General features: G+C 41.6%; 1 protein-coding gene and 19 non-coding genes across 26 annotated transcripts in view; 1 reads left to right on the forward strand and 19 right to left on the reverse strand.

Annotated features, from left to right (window-relative positions):
* Positions 1–18,690, forward strand: part of tfr2 (transferrin receptor 2) — a 52,006-nt gene that overhangs the window by 30,207 nt on the left and 3,109 nt on the right. For all 7 annotated transcript variants that reach the window (XM_061237037.1, XM_061237038.1, XM_061237040.1 and 4 more), the window contains 7 exons: positions 14,921–15,003; positions 15,127–15,190; positions 15,415–15,482; positions 15,582–15,658; positions 16,653–16,737; positions 17,050–17,277; positions 17,956–18,096. In XM_061237037.1, the coding sequence (XP_061093021.1) occupies positions 14,921–15,003; positions 15,127–15,190; positions 15,415–15,482; positions 15,582–15,658; positions 16,653–16,737; positions 17,050–17,277; positions 17,956–18,096 (746 nt within the window). The remainder of the gene's footprint in view (positions 1–14,920; positions 15,004–15,126; positions 15,191–15,414; positions 15,483–15,581; positions 15,659–16,652; positions 16,738–17,049; positions 17,278–17,955; positions 18,097–18,690) is intronic.
* On the reverse strand, positions 273–362 carry trnar-ucu (transfer RNA arginine (anticodon UCU)). The gene is given in 2 exon segments: positions 273–308; positions 326–362. It is a non-coding gene; the product is annotated as a tRNA-Arg (tRNA).
* trnar-ucu (transfer RNA arginine (anticodon UCU)) lies at positions 686–775 on the reverse strand. Its single transcript is given in 2 exon segments — positions 686–721; positions 739–775. It is a non-coding gene; the product is annotated as a tRNA-Arg (tRNA).
* trnar-ucu (transfer RNA arginine (anticodon UCU)) lies at positions 1,929–2,018 on the reverse strand. Its single transcript is given in 2 exon segments — positions 1,929–1,964; positions 1,982–2,018. It is a non-coding gene; the product is annotated as a tRNA-Arg (tRNA).
* On the reverse strand, positions 2,758–2,847 carry trnar-ucu (transfer RNA arginine (anticodon UCU)). Its single transcript is given in 2 exon segments — positions 2,758–2,793; positions 2,811–2,847. It is a non-coding gene; the product is annotated as a tRNA-Arg (tRNA).
* Positions 3,170–3,259, reverse strand: trnar-ucu (transfer RNA arginine (anticodon UCU)). Its single transcript is given in 2 exon segments — positions 3,170–3,205; positions 3,223–3,259. It is a non-coding gene; the product is annotated as a tRNA-Arg (tRNA).
* On the reverse strand, positions 3,584–3,673 carry trnar-ucu (transfer RNA arginine (anticodon UCU)). Its single transcript is given in 2 exon segments — positions 3,584–3,619; positions 3,637–3,673. It is a non-coding gene; the product is annotated as a tRNA-Arg (tRNA).
* On the reverse strand, positions 3,989–4,078 carry trnar-ucu (transfer RNA arginine (anticodon UCU)). Its single transcript is given in 2 exon segments — positions 3,989–4,024; positions 4,042–4,078. It is a non-coding gene; the product is annotated as a tRNA-Arg (tRNA).
* Positions 4,819–4,908, reverse strand: trnar-ucu (transfer RNA arginine (anticodon UCU)). Its single transcript is given in 2 exon segments — positions 4,819–4,854; positions 4,872–4,908. It is a non-coding gene; the product is annotated as a tRNA-Arg (tRNA).
* On the reverse strand, positions 5,648–5,737 carry trnar-ucu (transfer RNA arginine (anticodon UCU)). Its single transcript is given in 2 exon segments — positions 5,648–5,683; positions 5,701–5,737. It is a non-coding gene; the product is annotated as a tRNA-Arg (tRNA).
* trnar-ucu (transfer RNA arginine (anticodon UCU)) lies at positions 6,063–6,152 on the reverse strand. Its single transcript is given in 2 exon segments — positions 6,063–6,098; positions 6,116–6,152. It is a non-coding gene; the product is annotated as a tRNA-Arg (tRNA).
* On the reverse strand, positions 6,892–6,981 carry trnar-ucu (transfer RNA arginine (anticodon UCU)). Its single transcript is given in 2 exon segments — positions 6,892–6,927; positions 6,945–6,981. It is a non-coding gene; the product is annotated as a tRNA-Arg (tRNA).
* On the reverse strand, positions 7,306–7,395 carry trnar-ucu (transfer RNA arginine (anticodon UCU)). Its single transcript is given in 2 exon segments — positions 7,306–7,341; positions 7,359–7,395. It is a non-coding gene; the product is annotated as a tRNA-Arg (tRNA).
* trnar-ucu (transfer RNA arginine (anticodon UCU)) lies at positions 8,135–8,224 on the reverse strand. The gene is given in 2 exon segments: positions 8,135–8,170; positions 8,188–8,224. It is a non-coding gene; the product is annotated as a tRNA-Arg (tRNA).
* Positions 9,378–9,467, reverse strand: trnar-ucu (transfer RNA arginine (anticodon UCU)). The gene is given in 2 exon segments: positions 9,378–9,413; positions 9,431–9,467. It is a non-coding gene; the product is annotated as a tRNA-Arg (tRNA).
* Positions 10,208–10,297, reverse strand: trnar-ucu (transfer RNA arginine (anticodon UCU)). The gene is given in 2 exon segments: positions 10,208–10,243; positions 10,261–10,297. It is a non-coding gene; the product is annotated as a tRNA-Arg (tRNA).
* Positions 10,622–10,711, reverse strand: trnar-ucu (transfer RNA arginine (anticodon UCU)). Its single transcript is given in 2 exon segments — positions 10,622–10,657; positions 10,675–10,711. It is a non-coding gene; the product is annotated as a tRNA-Arg (tRNA).
* On the reverse strand, positions 11,451–11,540 carry trnar-ucu (transfer RNA arginine (anticodon UCU)). The gene is given in 2 exon segments: positions 11,451–11,486; positions 11,504–11,540. It is a non-coding gene; the product is annotated as a tRNA-Arg (tRNA).
* trnar-ucu (transfer RNA arginine (anticodon UCU)) lies at positions 12,698–12,787 on the reverse strand. Its single transcript is given in 2 exon segments — positions 12,698–12,733; positions 12,751–12,787. It is a non-coding gene; the product is annotated as a tRNA-Arg (tRNA).
* trnar-ucu (transfer RNA arginine (anticodon UCU)) lies at positions 13,115–13,205 on the reverse strand. The gene is given in 2 exon segments: positions 13,115–13,150; positions 13,168–13,205. It is a non-coding gene; the product is annotated as a tRNA-Arg (tRNA).

The following is an 18,690-nucleotide window of genomic DNA, read 5'->3' on the forward strand; positions in this document are numbered from 1 at the left end:
CTGTTGGAGGAAAGGCGAGACCCACACAGAATATTTTTGTCTTTGGGTGGGATAAAAAAAAGCATTTTCCATCAAAAGTGGAATGCATAGATTTGTAAACATTTTTCAAGTTGGAAAGTATCTGCACGTGTCTCCACTTAACAATATATGACGGACGTCTGTGTATTCCATGATCCTCATTTGTCAGTCAGTTGTGATTCAAACAGAAATCATAAAGCAGTGCAAACGTGGCCTTTGGGAATTTTGCATAATTTGTGCTCTTGATAACAGAACGACTCTGATGGGACTCGAACCCACAACCTTTGAATAACTACAGTGTTTTATCTAGAAGTCCAATGCGCTATCCATTGCGCCACAGAGCCCACTGGGAGCTGCGTGTTTTCATTTTCAAGGGAATCTTGAAATACCACTCCCTGTTGGAGGGAAGGGGAGATCCACACAGAATATTTTTGTCTTTGGGTGGGATAAAAAAAACATTTTCCATCAAAAGTGGAATGCATAGATTTTTAAACATTTTTCAAGTTGGAAAGTATCTGCACCTGTCTCCACTTAACAATATATGATGGACGTCTGTGGATTCCATAATCCTCGTTTGTCAGTCAGTAGTGATTCAAACAGAAATCATGAAGCAGTGCAAACGTGGCCTTTTGGGCATTTTGCATCGTTTGTGCTTTTGGAAAGCGGACGACTCTGGTGGGACTCGAACCCACAACCTTTGAATAACTACAGTGTTTTATCTAGAAGTCCAATGCGCAATCCATTGCACCACAGAGCCCACTGGCAGCTTGGTTTTTTCATTTTTCCAGGGAATCTTCGAATACCACTCCCTGTTGGAGGGAAGGGGAGACCCACACAGAATATTTTTGTCTTTGGGTGGGAAAAAAAAGCATTTTCCATCAAAAGTGGAATGCATAGATTTTTAAACATTTTTCAAGTTGGAAAGTATCTGCACGTGTCTCCACTTAACAATATATGACGGACGTCTGTGGATTCCATAATCCTCGTTTGTCAGTCAGTTGTGATTCAAACAGAAATCATGAAGCAGTGCAAACGTGGCCTTTTGGGCATTTTGCATCATTTGTGGTTTTGGAAAGTGGACGACTCTGGGGGGACTTGAACCCAAAACCTTTGAATAACTACAGTGTTTCATCTAGAAGTCTAATGCGCTATCCATTGCGCCACAGAGCCCACTGGCAGCTTGGTTTTTTCATTTTTCCAGGGAATCTTCAAATACCACTCCCTGTTGGAGGGAAGGGGAGACCCACACAGAATATTTTTGTCTTTGGGTGGGATAAAAAAAACATTTTCCATCAAAAGTGGAATGCATAGATTTTTAAACATTTTTCAAGTTGGAAAGTATCTGCACATGTCTCCACTTAACAATATATGACGGACGTCTGTGGATTCCATGATCCTCATTTGTCAGTCAGTTGTGATTCAAACAGAAATCATGAAGCAGTGCAAACGTGGCCTTTTGGGCATTTTGCATCATTTGTGCTTTTGGAAAGTGGACGACTCTGGTGAGACTCGAACCCACAAGCTTTGAATAACTACAGTGTTTCATCTAGAAGTCCAATGCGCTGTCCATTGCACCACAGAGCCCACTGGCTGAGAGGCTTCGTAGTTTTTTCCAGGGAATCTTCGAATACCACTCCCTGTTGGAGGAAAGGGGAGACCCACACAGAATATTTTTGTCTTTGGGTGGGATAAAAAAAAACCATTTTCCATCAAAAGTGGAATGCATAGATTTGTAAACATTTTTCAAGTTGGAAAGTATCTGCACGTGTCTCCACTTAACAATATATGACGGACGTCTGTGTATTCCATGATCCTCATTTGTCAGTCAGTTGTGATTCAAACAGAAATCATAAAGCAGTGCAAACGTGGCCTTTGGGAATTTTGCATAATTTGTGCTTTTGATAACAGAACGACTCTGATGGGACTCGAACCCACAACCTTTGAATAACTACAGTGTTTTATCTAGAAGTCCAATGCGCTATCCATTGCGCCACAGAGCCCACTGGCAGCTGGGGTGTTTTCATTTTTCCAGGGAATCTTCAAATACCACTCCCTGTTGGAGGGAAGGGGAGACCCACACAGAATATTTTTGTCTTTGGGTGGGAAAAAAAAACATTTTCCATCAAAAGTGGAATGCATAGATTTTTAAACATTTTTCAAGTTGGAAAGTATCTGCACGTGTCTCCACTTAACAATATATGACGGACGTCTGTGGATTCCATAATCCTCGTTTGTCAGTCAGTTGTGATTCAAACAGAAATCATGAAGCAGTGCAAACGTGGCCTTTTGGGCATTTTGCATCATTTGTGCTTTTGGAAAGTGGACGACTCTGGTGAGACTCGAACCCACAAGCTTTGAATAACTACAGTGTTTCATCTAGAAGTCCAATGCGCTGTCCATTGCACCACAGAGCCCACTGGCTGAGAGGCTTCGTAGTTTTTTCCAGGGAATCTTCGAATACCACTCCCTGTTGGAGGAAACGGGAGACCCACACAGAATATTTTATTCTTTGGGTGGGATAAAAAAAAAACATTTTCCATCAAAAGTGGAATGCATAGATTTTAAACATTTTTCAAGTTGGAAAGTATCTGCACGTGTCTCCACTTAACAATATATGACGGACGTCTGTGTATTCCATGATCCTCATTTGTCAGTCAGTTGTGATTCAAACAGAAATCATAAAGCAGTGCAAACGTGGCCTTTGGGAATTTTGCATAATTTGTGCTTTTGATAACAGAACGACTCTGATGGGACTCGAACCCACAACCTTTGAATAACTACAGTGTTTTATCTAGAAGTCCAATGCGCTATCCATTGCGCCACAGAGCCCACTGGCAGCTTGGTTTTTTCATTTTTCCAGGGAATCTTCGAATACCACTCCCTGTTGGAGGGAAGGGGAGACCCACACAGAATATTTTTGTCCATGGGTGGGAAAAAAAGCATTTTCCATCAAAAGTGGAATGCATAGATTTTTAAACATTTTTCAAGTTTTAAAGTATCTGCACATGTCTCCACTTAACAATATATGACGGACGTCTGTGGATTCCATAATCCTCGTTTGTCAGTCAGTAGTGATTCAAACAGAAATCATGAAGCAGTGCAAACGTGGCCTTTTGGGCATTTTGCATCATTTGTGCTTTTGGAAAGTGGACAACTCTGGTGGGACTCGAACCCACAAACTTTGAATAACTACAGTGTTTCATCTAGAAGTCCAATGCGCTATCCATTGCGCCACAGAGCCCACTGGCAGCTTGGTTTTTTCATTTTTCCAGGGAATCTTCAAATACCACTCCCTGTTGGAGGGAAGGGGAGACCAACACAGAATATTTTTGTCTTTGGGTGGGATAAAAAAAACATTTTCCATCAAAAGTGGAATGCATAGATTTTTAAACATTTTTCAAGTTGGAAAGTATCTGCACGTGTCTCCACTTAACAATATATGATGGACGTCTGTGGATTCCATAATCCAAGTTTGTCAGTCAGTAGTGATTCAAACAGAAATCATGAAGCAGTGCAAACGTGGCCTTTTGGGCATTTTGCATCATTTGTGCTTTTGGAAAGTGGACGACTCTGGTGGGACTCAAACCCACAACCTTTGAATAACTACAGTGTTTTATCTAGAAGTCCAATGCGCTATCCATTGCGCCACAGAGCCCACTGGCAGCTTGGTTTTTTCATTTTTCCAGGGAATCTTCAAATACCACTCCCTGTTGGAGGGAAGGGGAGACCCACACAGAATATTTTTGTCTTTGGGTAAAAAAAAAAAAAGCATTTTCCATCAAAAGTGGAATGCATAGATTTTTAAACATTTTTCAAGTTGGAAAGTATCTGCACGTGTCTCCACTTAACAATATATGACGGACGTCTGTGTATTCCATGATCCTCATTTGTCAGTCAGTTGTGATTCAAACAGAAATCATGAAGCAGTGCAAACGTGGCCTTTTGGGCATTTGTGATTTTGAAAACTGAACGACTCTGGTGGGACTCGAACCCACAACCTTTGAATAACTACAGTGTTTTTTCTAGAAGTCCAATGCACTATCCATTGCGCCACAGAGCCCACTGGCAGCTTGGTTTTTTCATTTTTCCAGGGAATCTTCAAATACCACTCCCTGTTGGAGGGAAGGGGAGACCCACACAGAATATTTTTGTCTTTGGGTGGGAAAAAAAAACATTTTCCATCAAAAGTGGAATGCATAGATTTTTAAAGATTTTTCAAGTTTTAAAGTATCTGCACGTGTCTCCACTTAACAATATATGACGGACGTCTGTGGATTCCATAATCCTCGTTTGTCAGTCAGTAGTGATTCAAACAGAAATCATGAAGCAGTGCAAACGTGGCCTTTTGGGCATTTTGCATCATTTGTGCTTTTGGAAAGTGGACGACTCTGGTGAGACTCGAACCCACAAGCTTTGAATAACTACAGTGTTTCATCTAGAAGTCCAATGCGCTGTCCATTGCACCACAGAGCCCACTGGCTGAGAGGCTTCGTAGTTTTTTCCAGGGAATCTTCGAATACCACTCCCTGTTGGAGGAAAGGGGAGACCCACACAGAATATTTTTGTCTTTGGGTGGGATAAAAAAAAAACATTTTCCATCAAAAGTGGAATGCATAGATTTTTAAACATTTTTCAAGTTGGAAAGTATCTGCACGTGTCTCCACTTAACAATATATGACGGACGTCTGTGGATTCCATGATCCTCATTTGTCAGTCAGTTGTGATTCAAACAGAAATCATGAAGCAGTGCAAACGTGGCCTTTGGGCAGTTATTCATCATTTGTGATTTTGAAAACTGAACGACTCTGGTGGGTCTCGAACCCACAACCTTTGAATAACTACAGTGTTTTATCGAGAAGTCCAATGCGCTATCCATTGCGCCACAGAGCCCACTGGCAGCTTGGTTTTTTCATTTTTCCAGGGAATCTTCAAATACCACTCCCTGTTGGAGGGAAGGGGGGACCCACACAGAATATTTTTGTCTTTGGGTGGGAAAAAAAAACATTTTCCATCAAAAGTGGAATGCATAGATTTTTAAACATTTTTCAAGTTTTAAAGTATCTGCACATGTCTCCACTTAACAATATATGACGGACGTCTGTGGATTCCATAATCCTCGTTTGTCAGTCAGTAGTGATTCAAACAGAAATCATGAAGCAGTGCAAACGTGGCCTTTTGGGCATTTTGCATCATTTGTGCTTTTGGAAAGTGGACGACTCTGGTGAGACTCGAACCCACAAGCTTTGAATAACTACAGTGTTTCATCTAGAAGTCCAATGCGCTGTCCATTGCACCACAGAGCCCACTGGCTGAGAGGCTTCGTAGTTTTTTCCAGGGAATCTTCGAATACCACTCCCTGTTGGAGGAAAGGGGAGACCCACACAGAATATTTTTGTCTTTGGGTGGGATAAAAAAAAAACATTTTCCATCAAAAGTGGAATGCATAGATTTTTAAACATTTTTCAAGTTGGAAAGTATCTGCACGTGTCTCCACTTAACAATATATGACGGACGTCTGTGGATTCCATGATCCTCATTTGTCAGTCAGTTGTGATTCAAACAGAAATCATAAAGCAGTGCAAACGTGGCCTTTGGGAATTTTGCATAATTTGTGCTTTTGATAACAGAACGACTCTGATGGGACTCGAACCCACAACCTTTGAATAACTACAGTGTTTTATCTAGAAGTCCAATGCGCTATCCATTGCGCCACAGAGCCCACTGGCAGTTGGGTGTTTTCATTTTTCCAGGGAATCTTCAAATACCACTCCCTGTTGGAGGGAAGGGGAGACCCACACAGAATATTTTTGTCTTTGGGTGGAAAAAAAAAAAGCATTTTCCATCAAAAGTGGAATGCATAGATTTTTAAACATTTTTCAAGTTGGAAAGTATCTGCACGTGTCTCCACTTAACAATATATGACGGACGTCTGTGTATTCCATGATCCTCATTTGTCAGTCAGTTGTGATTCAAACAGAAATCATGAAGCAGTGCAAACGTGGCCTTTGGGCAGTTATTCATCATTTGTGATTTTGAAAACTGAACGACTCTGGTGGGTCTCGAACCCACAACCTTTGAATAACTACAGTGTTTTATCGAGAAGTCCAATGCGCTATCCATTGCGCCACAGAGCCCACTGGCAGCTTGGTTTTTTCATTTTTCCAGGGAATCTTCAAATACCACTCCCTGTTGGAGGGAAGGGGAGACCCACACAGAATATTTTTGTCTTTGGGTGGGAAAAAAAAACATTTTCCATCAAAAGTGGAATGCATAGATTTTTAAACATTTTTCAAGTTTTAAAGTATCTGCACATGTCTCACCTTAACAATATATGACGGACGTCTGTGGATTCCATAATCCTCGTTTGTCAGTCAGTAGTGATTCAAACAGAAATCATGAAGCAGTGCAAACGTGGCCTTTTGGGCATTTTGCATCATTTGTGCTTTTGGAAAGTGGACGACTCTGGTGAGACTCGAACCCACAAGCTTTGAATAACTACAGTGTTTCATCTAGAAGTCCAATGCGCTGTCCATTGCACCACAGAGCCCACTGGCTGAGAGGCTTCGTAGTTTTTTCCAGGGAATCTTCGAATACCACTCCCTGTTGGAGGAAAGGGGAGACCCACACAGAATATTTTTGTCTTTGGGTGGGATAAAAAAAAAACATTTTCCATCAAAAGTGGAATGCATAGATTTTTAAACATTTTTCAAGTTGGAAAGTATCTGCACGTGTCTCCACTTAACAATATATGACGGACGTCTGTGGATTCCATGATCCTCATTTGTCAGTCAGTTGTGATTCAAACAGAAATCATAAAGCAGTGCAAACGTGGCCTTTGGGAATTTTGCATAATTTGTGCTTTTGATAACAGAACGACTCTGATGGGACTCGAACCCACAACCTTTGAATAACTACAGTGTTTTATCTAGAAGTCCAATGCGCTATCCATTGCGCCACAGAGCCCACTGGCAGCTGGGCGTTTTCATTTTTCCAGGGAATCTTCAAATACCACTCCCTGTTGGAGGGAAGGGGAGACCCACACAGAATATTTTTGTCTTTGGGTGGAAAAAAAAAAAGCATTTTCCATCAAAAGTGGAATGCATAGATTTTTAAACATTTTTCAAGTTGGAAAGTATCTGCACGTGTCTCCACTTAACAATATATGACGGACGTCTGTGTATTCCATGATCCTCATTTGTCAGTCAGTTGTGATTCAAACAGAAATCATGAAGCAGTGCAAACGTGGCCTTTGGGCATTTTGCATCATTTGTGATTTTGAAAACTGAACGACTCTGGTGGGACTCGAACCCACAACCTTTGAATAACTACAGTGTTTTATCTAGAAGTCCAATGCGCTATCCATTGCACCACAGAGCCCACTGGCAGCTTGGTTTTTTCATTTTTCCAGGGAATCTTCAAATACCACTCCCTGTTGGAGGGAAGGGGAGACCCACACAGAATATTTTTGTCTTTGGGTGGGAAAAAAAAGCATTTTCCATCAAAAGTGGAATGCATAGATTTTTAAACATTTTTCAAGTTTTAAAGTATCTGCACATGTCTCCACTTAACAATATATGACGGACGTCTGTGGATTCCATAATCCTCGTTTGTCAGTCAGTAGTGATTCAAACAGAAATCATGAAGCAGTGCAAACGTGGCCTTTTGGGCATTTTGCATCATTTGTGCTTTTGGAAAGTGGACGACTCTAGTGAGACTCGAACCCACAAGCTTTGAATAACTACAGTGTTTCATCTAGAAGTCCAATGCGCTGTCCATTGCACCACAGAGCCCACTGGCTGAGAGGCTTCGTAGTTTTTTCCAGGGAATCTTCGAATACCACTCCCTGTTGGAGGAAAGGGGAGACCCACACAGAATATTTTTGTCTTTGGGTGGGATAAAACAAAACCATTTTCCATCAAATGTGGAATGCATAGATTTTTAAACATTTTTCAAGTTGGAAAGTATCTGCACGTGTCTCCACTTAACAATATATGACGGACGTCTGTGTATTCCATGATCCTCATTTGTCAGTCAGTTGTGATTCAAACAGAAATCATAAAGCAGTGCAAACGTGGCCTTTGGGAATTTTGCATAATTTGTGCTTTTGATTACAGAACGACTCTGATGGGACTCGAACCCACAACCTTTGAATAACTACAGTGTTTTATCTAGAAGTCCAATGCGCTGTCCATTGCGCGACAGAGCCCACTGGCAGCTGGGTTTTTTCATTTTTCCAGGGAATCTTCAAATACCACTCCCTGTTGGAGGGAAGGGCAGACCCACTCAGAATATTTTTGTCTTTGGGTTGGTAAAAAAAAAACATTTTTCCATCAAAAGTGGAATGCATAGATTTTTTAACATTTTTCAAGTTGGAAAGTATCTGCACGTGTCTCCACTTAACAATATATGACGGACGTCTGTGGATTCCATGATCCTCATTTGTCAGTCAGTTGTGATTCAAACAGAAATCATGAAGCAGTGCAAACGTGGCCTTTGGGAATTTTTCATAATTTGTGATTTTGAAAACTGAACGACTCTGGTGGGACTCGAACCTACAACCTTTGAATAACTACAGTGTTTTATCTAGAAGTCCATTGCGCTATCCATTGCACCACAGAGCCTACTGGCAGGTTGGTTTTTTCATTTTTCCAGGGAATCTTTGAATACCACTCCCTGTTGTAGGAAAGGGGAGACCCACACAGAATATTTTTGTCTTTGGGTAGGATAAAAAAAAAATATTTTCCATCAAAAGTGGAATGCATAGATTTTTAAACATTTTTCAAGTTGGAAAGTATCTGCACGTGTCTCCACTTAACAATATATGACGGACGTCTGTGGATTCCATAATCCCCATTTGTCAGTCAGTTGTGATTCAATCACAAATCATGAAGCAGTCCAAACGTGGCCTTTTGGGAATTTTGCATTATTTGTGCTTTTGAAAACTAATCGACTGTGCTGGCACTCGAACCCACAACCTTTGAATAATTATAGTGTTTTATCTAGAAGTCCAATGCGCTGTCCATTGCACCACAGAGCCCACTCGCTGGAAAGCTTCTTAGTTTTTTCCTGGAAATCTTCAAATACCACTCCCTGTTGGAGGGAAGGGCAGACCCACTCAGAATATTTTTGTCTTTGGGTTGGTAAAAAAAAAACATTTTTCCATCAAAAGTGGAATGCATAGATTTTTAAACATTTTTCAAGTTGGAAAGTATCTGCACGTGTCTCCACTTAACAATATATGACGGACGTCTTTGGATTCCATGATCCTCATCAGTCAGTTGTGATTCAATCACAAATCATGAAGCAGTCCAAACGTGGCCTTTGGGAATTTTGCATAATTTCTGCTTTTGAAAACTGAACAACTCTGGTGGGACTCGAACCCACAACCTTTGAATAACTACAGTGTTTTAGCTAGAAGTCCAATGCGCTGTCCATTGCACCACAGAGCCCACTGGCTGGAAAGCTTCTTAGTTTTTTCCTGGGAATCTTCGAATACCACTCCCTGTTGGAGGGAAGGGGAGACCCACACAGAATATTTTTGTCTTTGGGTGGGAAAAAAAAACATTTTCCATCAAAAGTGGAATGCATAGATTTTTAAACATTTTTCAAGTTTTAAAGTATCTGCACATGTCTCACCTTAACAATATATGACGGACGTCTGTGGATTCCATAATCCTCGTTTGTCAGTCAGTAGTGATTCAAACAGAAATCATGAAGCAGTGCAAACGTGGCCTTTTGGGCATTTTGCATCATTTGTGCTTTTGGAAAGTGGACGACTCTGGTGAGACTCGAACCCACAAGCTTTGAATAACTACAGTGTTTCATCTAGAAGTCCAATGCGCTGTCCATTGCACCACAGAGCCCACTGGCTGAGAGGCTTCGTAGTTTTTTCCAGGGAATCTTCGAATACCACTCCCTGTTGGAGGAAAGGGGAGACCCACACAGAATATTTTTGTCTTTGGGTGGGATAAAAAAAAAACATTTTCCATCAAAAGTGGAATGCATAGATTTTTAAACATTTTTCAAGTTGGAAAGTATCTGCACGTGTCTCCACTTAACAATATATGACGGACGTCTGTGGATTCCATGATCCTCATTTGTCAGTCAGTTGTGATTCAAACAGAAATCATAAAGCAGTGCAAACGTGGCCTTTGGGAATTTTGCATAATTTGTGCTTTTGATAACAGAACGACTCTGATGGGACTCGAACCCACAACCTTTGAATAACTACAGTGTTTTATCTAGAAGTCCAATGCGCTATCCATTGCGCCACAGAGCCCACTGGCAGCTGGGTGTTTTCATTTTTCCAGGGAATCTTCAAATACCACTCCCTGTTGGAGGGAAGGGGAGACCCACACAGAATATTTTTGTCTTTGGGTGGAAAAAAAAAAAGCATTTTCCATCAAAAGTGGAATGCATAGATTTTTAAACATTTTTCAAGTTGGAAAGTATCTGCACGTGTCTCCACTTAACAATATATGACGGACGTCTGTGTATTCCATGATCCTCATTTGTCAGTCAGTTGTGATTCAAACAGAAATCATGAAGCAGTGCAAACGTGGCCTTTGGGCATTTTGCATCATTTGTGATTTTGAAAACTGAACGACTCTGGTGGGACTCGAACCCACAACCTTTGAATAACTACAGTGTTTTATCTAGAAGTCCAATGCGCTATCCATTGCACCACAGAGCCCACTGGCAGCTTGGTTTTTTCATTTTTCCAGGGAATCTTCAAATACCACTCCCTGTTGGAGGGAAGGGGAGACCCACACAGAATATTTTTGTCTTTGGGTGGGAAAAAAAAGCATTTTCCATCAAAAGTGGAATGCATAGATTTTTAAACATTTTTCAAGTTTTAAAGTATCTGCACATGTCTCCACTTAACAATATATGACGGACGTCTGTGGATTCCATAATCCTCGTTTGTCAGTCAGTAGTGATTCAAACAGAAATCATGAAGCAGTGCAAACGTGGCCTTTTGGGCATTTTGCATCATTTGTGCTTTTGGAAAGTGGACGACTCTAGTGAGACTCGAACCCACAAGCTTTGAATAACTACAGTGTTTCATCTAGAAGTCCAATGCGCTGTCCATTGCACCACAGAGCCCACTGGCTGAGAGGCTTCGTAGTTTTTTCCAGGGAATCTTCGAATACCACTCCCTGTTGGAGGAAAGGGGAGACCCACACAGAATATTTTTGTCTTTGGGTGGGATAAAACAAAACCATTTTCCATCAAATGTGGAATGCATAGATTTTTAAACATTTTTCAAGTTGGAAAGTATCTGCACGTGTCTCCACTTAACAATATATGACGGACGTCTGTGTATTCCATGATCCTCATTTGTCAGTCAGTTGTGATTCAAACAGAAATCATAAAGCAGTGCAAACGTGGCCTTTGGGAATTTTGCATAATTTGTGCTTTTGATTACAGAACGACTCTGATGGGACTCGAACCCACAACCTTTGAATAACTACAGTGTTTTATCTAGAAGTCCAATGCACTGTCCATTGCGCCACAGAGCCCACTGGCAGCTGGGTTTTTTCATTTTTCCAGGGAATCTTCAAATACCACTCCCTGTTGGAGGGAAGGGCAGACCCACTCAGAATATTTTTGTCTTTGGGTTGGTAAAAAAAAAACATTTTTCCATCAAAAGTGGAATGCATAGATTTTTTAACATTTTTCAAGTTGGAAAGTATCTGCACGTGTCTCCACTTAACAATATATGACGGACGTCTGTGGATTCCATGATCCTCATTTGTCAGTCAGTTGTGATTCAAACAGAAATCATGAAGCAGTGCAAACGTGGCCTTTGGGAATTTTTCATAATTTGTGATTTTGAAAACTGAACGACTCTGGTGGGACTCGAACCTACAACCTTTGAATAACTACAGTGTTTTATCTAGAAGTCCATTGCGCTATCCATTGCACCACAGAGCCTACTGGCAGGTTGGTTTTTTCATTTTTCCAGGGAATCTTTGAATACCACTCCCTGTTGTAGGAAAGGGGAGACCCACACAGAATATTTTTGTCTTTGGGTAGGATAAAAAAAAAATATTTTCCATCAAAAGTGGAATGCATAGATTTTTAAACATTTTTCAAGTTGGAAAGTATCTGCACGTGTCTCCACTTAACAATATATGACGGACGTCTGTGGATTCCATAATCCCCATTTGTCAGTCAGTTGTGATTCAATCACAAATCATGAAGCAGTCCAAACGTGGCCTTTTGGGAATTTTGCATTATTTGTGCTTTTGAAAACTAATCGACTGTGCTGGCACTCGAACCCACAACCTTTGAATAATTATAGTGTTTTATCTAGAAGTCCAATGCGCTGTCCATTGCACCACAGAGCCCACTCGCTGGAAAGCTTCTTAGTTTTTTCCTGGAAATCTTCAAATACCACTCCCTGTTGGAGGGAAGGGCAGACCCACTCAGAATATTTTTGTCTTTGGGTAGGATAAAAAAAAAACATTTTCCATCAAAAGTGGAATGCATAGATTTTTAAACATTTTTCATGTTGGAAAGTGTCTGCACATGTCTCCACTTAACAATATATGATGGACGTCTGTGGATTCCATAATCCTCATTTGTCAGTCAGTTGTGATTCAATCACAAATCATGAAGCAGTCCAAACGTGGCCTTTGGGAATTTTGCATAATTTCTGCTTTTGAAAACTGAACAACTCTGGTGGGACTCGAACCCACAACCTTTGAATAACTACAGTGTTTTAGCTAGAAGTCCAATGCGCTGTCCATTGCACCACAGAGCCCACTGGCTGGAAAGCTTCTTAGTTTTTTCCTGGGAATCTTCGAATACCACTCCCTGTTGGAGGGAAGGGGAGACCCACACAGAATATTTTTGTCTTTGGGTAGGATAAAAAAAAAACATTTTCCATCAAAAGTGGAATGCATAGATTTTTAAACATTTTTCATGTTGGAAAGTGTCTGCACATGTCTCCACTTAACAATATATGATGGACGTCTGTGGATTCCATAATCCTCATTTGTCAGTCAGTTGTGATTCAATCACAAATCATGAAGCAGTCCAAACGTGGCCTTTTGGGAATTTTGCCTTATTTGTGTTTTCGAAAACTGAACGACTCTGGTGGGACTCGAACCCACAACCTTTGAATAAGTACAGTGTTTTATCTAGAAGTCCAATGCGCTGTCCATTGCGCCACAGAGGCCACTGGCAGCTGGGTGTTTTCATTTTTCCAGGGAATCTTGAAATACCACTCCCTGTTGGAGGGAAGGGGAGACCCACACAGAATAATTTTGTCTTTGGGTGGGATAAAAAAAACATTTTCCATCAAAAGTGGAATGCATAGATTTTAAAACATTTTTCAAGTTGGAAAGTGTCTGCACATGTCTCCACTTAACAATATATGACGGACGTCTGTGGATTCCATAATCCTCATTTGTCAGTCAGTTGTGATTCAAACAGAAATCATGAAGCAGTCCAAATGTTGTCTTTTGGGAATTTTGCATCATTTGTGCTTTTGAGAAATCAACGACTCTGGTGGGACTTGAACCCACAACCTTTGAATAACAGTGTTTTATTGAGAAGTTCAATGCACTATCCATTGCGCCACAGAGCCCACTGGCAGCTTAGCCTCTTCATTTTTTCCAGGGAATCTTCGAATGCCACTCCCTGTTGGAGGGAAGGGGAGACCCACACAGAATATTTTTGCATAGATTATTAAACATTTTTCAAGTTGGAAAGTATCTGCACGTGTCTCCACTTAACAATGTATGACGGACGTCATTCCATAATCCTCATTTGTGATTCAATCACAAATCATGAAGCAGTCCAAACGCGGTTTTTTGTGCATTTAGCATCATTTGTGCTTTTGAAAACTGAACGACTCTGGTGGGACTCTGGTGGGAACACAAAACCTTTGAATCACTACAATGTTCCATCTTGAAATCCAATGCTTCCTTTATCTCACACAACACCACTTTCTCCTCTGACCGCCTTTTTGCCTGCATAACTGCTTCTCACTCGATGTTTTTTGTTTTTCACACCATTCTCTCTCAATAAATCTAAAAAGATTAGCAGTTTCTGAGATACTCAAATCACCCTGTCTTGCAAACAATCATTCCACAGTCAAAGTAACTAAGATCACATTTCATTCCCATTCATATATTTGTTCAGCTGAACCTCTTGATTACATCTCTATGGGTTTATGCATTTTATGCCTTCCACATGATTGGCTGATTATATGTTAGCATTAATAAGCTGGTGTTCAGGTCTACCTAATAAAGTGATCACTGATTGTAAATTCAACTTATTAAATGGTTACATAAGCATAGGACAAAATTAAGCACAATAAGTAGCTTTAGTAAAAACAATAAACAACTTGAATCACTACTTTACCAAATGTTTGCTAGCACCCTTTATACTGTGCTACCGTTGAGGTAGCCCATGCTTTTTTATTGAATATGTAGGTATTGCCCTCATCATAGACCCTATTTAAATTCACGTGGAAAAATGATGCGCTGTGTTTCTCAGAATCCATGTTAAATCATTTTTTATGCCTTTGATTTGAAATGGCTTTTAAAGTTCACCATGAACGCACATGGTTGGCTTTAAGCCTGACTGAGCGGGATTGATCTCTATCATCTGATTCTGGACTCACTGCTGTAGAACCACCAAACCCAGACAGTCCACATCTCACTCAAGCAAGACAGACTTCAGGTTTATGTTTCAAAGTTGATTCCTCAAATCTGGAACAGACCCAAGATCTCTCATCTGTTGAGCGAATGTGTTGACCACATTTCGCGAAAATACATTTCCTTCACTTTGCTTTCAGTGCAAGTGAGATCTGAGGCAGGAATGAAAACCACCAGCACCAAATACACACAGCCGTCCATGCCACTGAGTTTGTGTATGTGTGTTCTAGGATTCTACCCCAGAAGGAGTTTGCTGTTTGTCAGCTGGGATGCAGGGGACTTTGGCAGTGTGGGGGCCACTGAGTGGTTGGAGGTGCGTAATGCCCCCCTTCTTTTCTCTGTGAAATCTGTGTTTTGTGACCAGAACAAAAACCATGGATTGTGGTTGCTATGAAATATTTTGCATTCTGTGACTGAGATGTCTTCTTGTTAACAGGGTTATCTCACTATGCTGCACCTTAAAGCTGTGGCCTATTTCAGTTTGGACATGGCTATTCTGGGTAATGACTGCTTCTGTCTTACATTCGCTGTAATGTTGTCATTGGCTGAAGTAGTCGGTATTGAAGTTGTCATTCATCAGAAAATGACAGATCTGCCCCTGCATAACTCAACCAGGAAAAACAATTCAGCTTCTTCTAATAAATCACAGGAAAAAAATGTCCTGTAATTATTACTGTCGCATTAGTCCCTCAAGCCCCTCGTGTTTCTGAATGTCTCTGTTCAGGTGATGACAATCTCCACGCGTACACCAGCCCATTGCTGGCAGATCTCATCGAGACAGTCATAAAGCAGGTGTGAAAGGCTTTGCTGTTGGCCTTAAACCTTTCTTCTTTCTGTGTGTGAACTGCATTGGGCCGTGTGTTGGGTTTAATTTGGGCACTCTATTGGCAGGTAGAGCACCCAAAGCACTCGGGTCAGACCATCTATGCACACACAGAGAGCCTGGGCGGTAACTGGAAGACCCAGATGTGAGTTCATCACCTGCTCTGGAAAACACCCAATTTATTATGATCTTATGTTTGTTCCAAAAAACCACGTTCAATAATTCATTATTTATGAATAAAATACTTCCTTGGTCTCACCTCATTTATTGAGCTAGTTCTGTGGCAAATTCATAAATCACAGTTTGAGCTACTGATATAAATTCAGTCACAAACAGTTTTATTATATCAATACTTTTTGTACTTGATTCATTCTTGTCAGGTACAAAACCCAATTATACCAGTCAATGGTTTGACTTTTTGTCATTATGTTTTAAAATGGTACTGCTCTGTACGACAGCGACTCCGTTTTTACTCTGATAATGTAATTTAATTCTTGGATATTGGATATTTTTTGTTCTACTGTAATTATGATTCCAAAATTACAACAGGAATGAAAAGAATCTGGTGATGCCACCACATTTCCCTGCTCTTGCTGAAGGGAGCACCTCACCCACTCTATGCAGCAATACCAACCACCTGCTCTAGAAAATATCATGCTTCATATTTAATAAAGAACAACTATGATTGACTGTCTGTTTGGAGCCATCAAATTTTACATTAGCCATTCAGCCGCTTTCCCACTGCAAGAGAAGGTTGCACACATGTTTGTTTGTTCATCCGTCATTATTTTAACATAATGCCACTGTATAGCTAATGCATATGAACAGAATATATCAGAATATATCAATCATTTATGTTAGATAAAAATACAAATGCGGTATTTTTATAGGTATTATAAAAAAAATCCTTGAGTCATATTCAGAGTCAAGTTCACTATGACTATAAAATTGACCTTTACAAATTGATCTGGTCTTTGTTTGAAAAGTGTGAAAAACCCTTCGCCTGTGAGCATTTGAAACCTTAATTTATTTGAAACCCACAATGCATCGCTGGCTCAGTAGCACTCCTGGCTCTTATGTCAGCTAAGCCTAGTCAGGCCACTGCATGATGTTATCTGAAAAAAGCGTCTCTCTGGCAGAGTGAAGCCGATGTTTCTGAACAGCGGCGCCTACAGTTTCACAGCCTTCGGCGGGGTCCCAGCTATGGAGCTTCGCTTTACCAAGGTACACACCCGCCCACTCCGCTAGCAACTGGTATCACTCCTTTGTCCCACTTTAGACTATGGGCAGCTATGCCCAGATTTCTTATTGCATAATTTGTTGCATAGCTAATGTCCTACATCACTATTATATTTATTCACCTGTATTCTCAAATCAGCGGGTGAGCTAATGCGCATAATTCGTTGGTGCCACAACAGTGTTCCACCTGGAATTGGGACCCAATGCTCTTATGTCCGACCAACTAGTCGCGTTTTCCTCTGCATTGCATTACTGCTGCCTCACGGTAAATTGTGGCGCTTGTCCCTGCCCCTCCAGGAAAGCCGTCCGTACCCCTTCGTGAACACGCAGTTCGACACGGCCGACCGCCTGCAGGAGATGCTGCAGGGGCGTCTGGGGGCGCTGGGGCGCAGCTTAGGGGAGCTGGTGGGCCTGATGGTGCTGCGGCTGGCCCACGATCACATCCTGCCCCTGGACATCACCTGCTACAGCAGCACCGCCCTGCACTTCAGCTCCCAGCTCAACAAGTACTCCAGTGAGCTGAAGGTATACGCTCACACACACGCACACACACACACGTGCAGCTACGCATGTACAGACACACACACAGGCACACACACACACACACGCACGCACACACACGCACACACACACGTGCAGCTACGCATGTACAGACACACACACAGGCACACACACACACACGCACGCACACATACAAACACACACACGTGCAGACATGCACATGCAGACACACACACACACACGCACACACACACACACACACATGCACACACACACACACACACACACACGTGCTGCTACGCATGTTCAGACACACACACAGGCACACACACACACACACACACACACGCACGCACACATACAAACACACACACACGTGCAGACATGCACATGCAGACACACACACATACACACACATTCAGAAACACATGCACAGACACACACACATGCACACACACACAAACACACACACATACACACACATTCAGAAACACATGCACAGACACACACACATGCACACACACACAAACACACACACGCACACACACACTCAGACTCCCTCAAACTCCAGCAAACAGATTGACTGTACTTTGTGCCTCAGTGTAAGAGAGTGTTCTTGCATAACTGTACGCGTGTGAGTGGGCAGTTGGTGGTACAGTTGATGTTCTACTATCCGTCCATCCCCCCTCCTGCACACCCCAGGTCAGAGGTATCTCTCCCCAGTGGGTCTTCAGTGCGCGCGGGGATTATAACCGTGCAGCCGAATCTCTGCGGGAGGCCATAATGAACAGCGACATCCGGGACGAGAGGGTGACTCGGCTCTACAACACACGCATCATGCGGGTAACGCCACGCCCATTGCGACCATTTGTGTCTGGTTCTGTCACAACGGGCTGCTTCAGTTCATAGTTGCTGCAGTGTTGGGGTTTCAGGACATAAATATAGAGTCCACTAGGGGGAGTAAAGAGCTGTAGAAATGTGGTACTTGCCCATTAGTAGTGCAAACGTGTATCTTTTACCTCTGCTGGAACAAAGGTGACTCTCCAGGGCATTTGTGTGATAATATCAGTAAACCTATTATGATATGTCCGACAGCACCCTGGTGGCCATAATTGGATAATGATATAATCCAACACAAAAAACGAACACTGCCAGCATGACCATTACCATGGCAACTTCATACACCTGTGAAATGCCATGATCATTAAATTAACCAATCTATGATCCATGTATCATTGAATCTGTTTCTATCTACACAAACATCTGTCCTAACAATTATCTGCCTGTTTCCAGTGCTTTGTTGATGTCCAGATGTAGAGCAACTCTTGAGTATTAGCTTGTGAACAGTCTGTGACGTGTACAGATGCCTTTTTTGTCATCAGTATTCTATTCTTATAAACTGACCGTTTTTTTCCAGCAAAAGTGCAGAGTTGTCAA

This window comes from Conger conger, chromosome 3 (genome assembly GCF_963514075.1).
Source record: "Conger conger chromosome 3, fConCon1.1, whole genome shotgun sequence".
Lineage (NCBI taxonomy): Eukaryota > Metazoa > Chordata > Actinopteri > Anguilliformes > Congridae > Conger > Conger conger.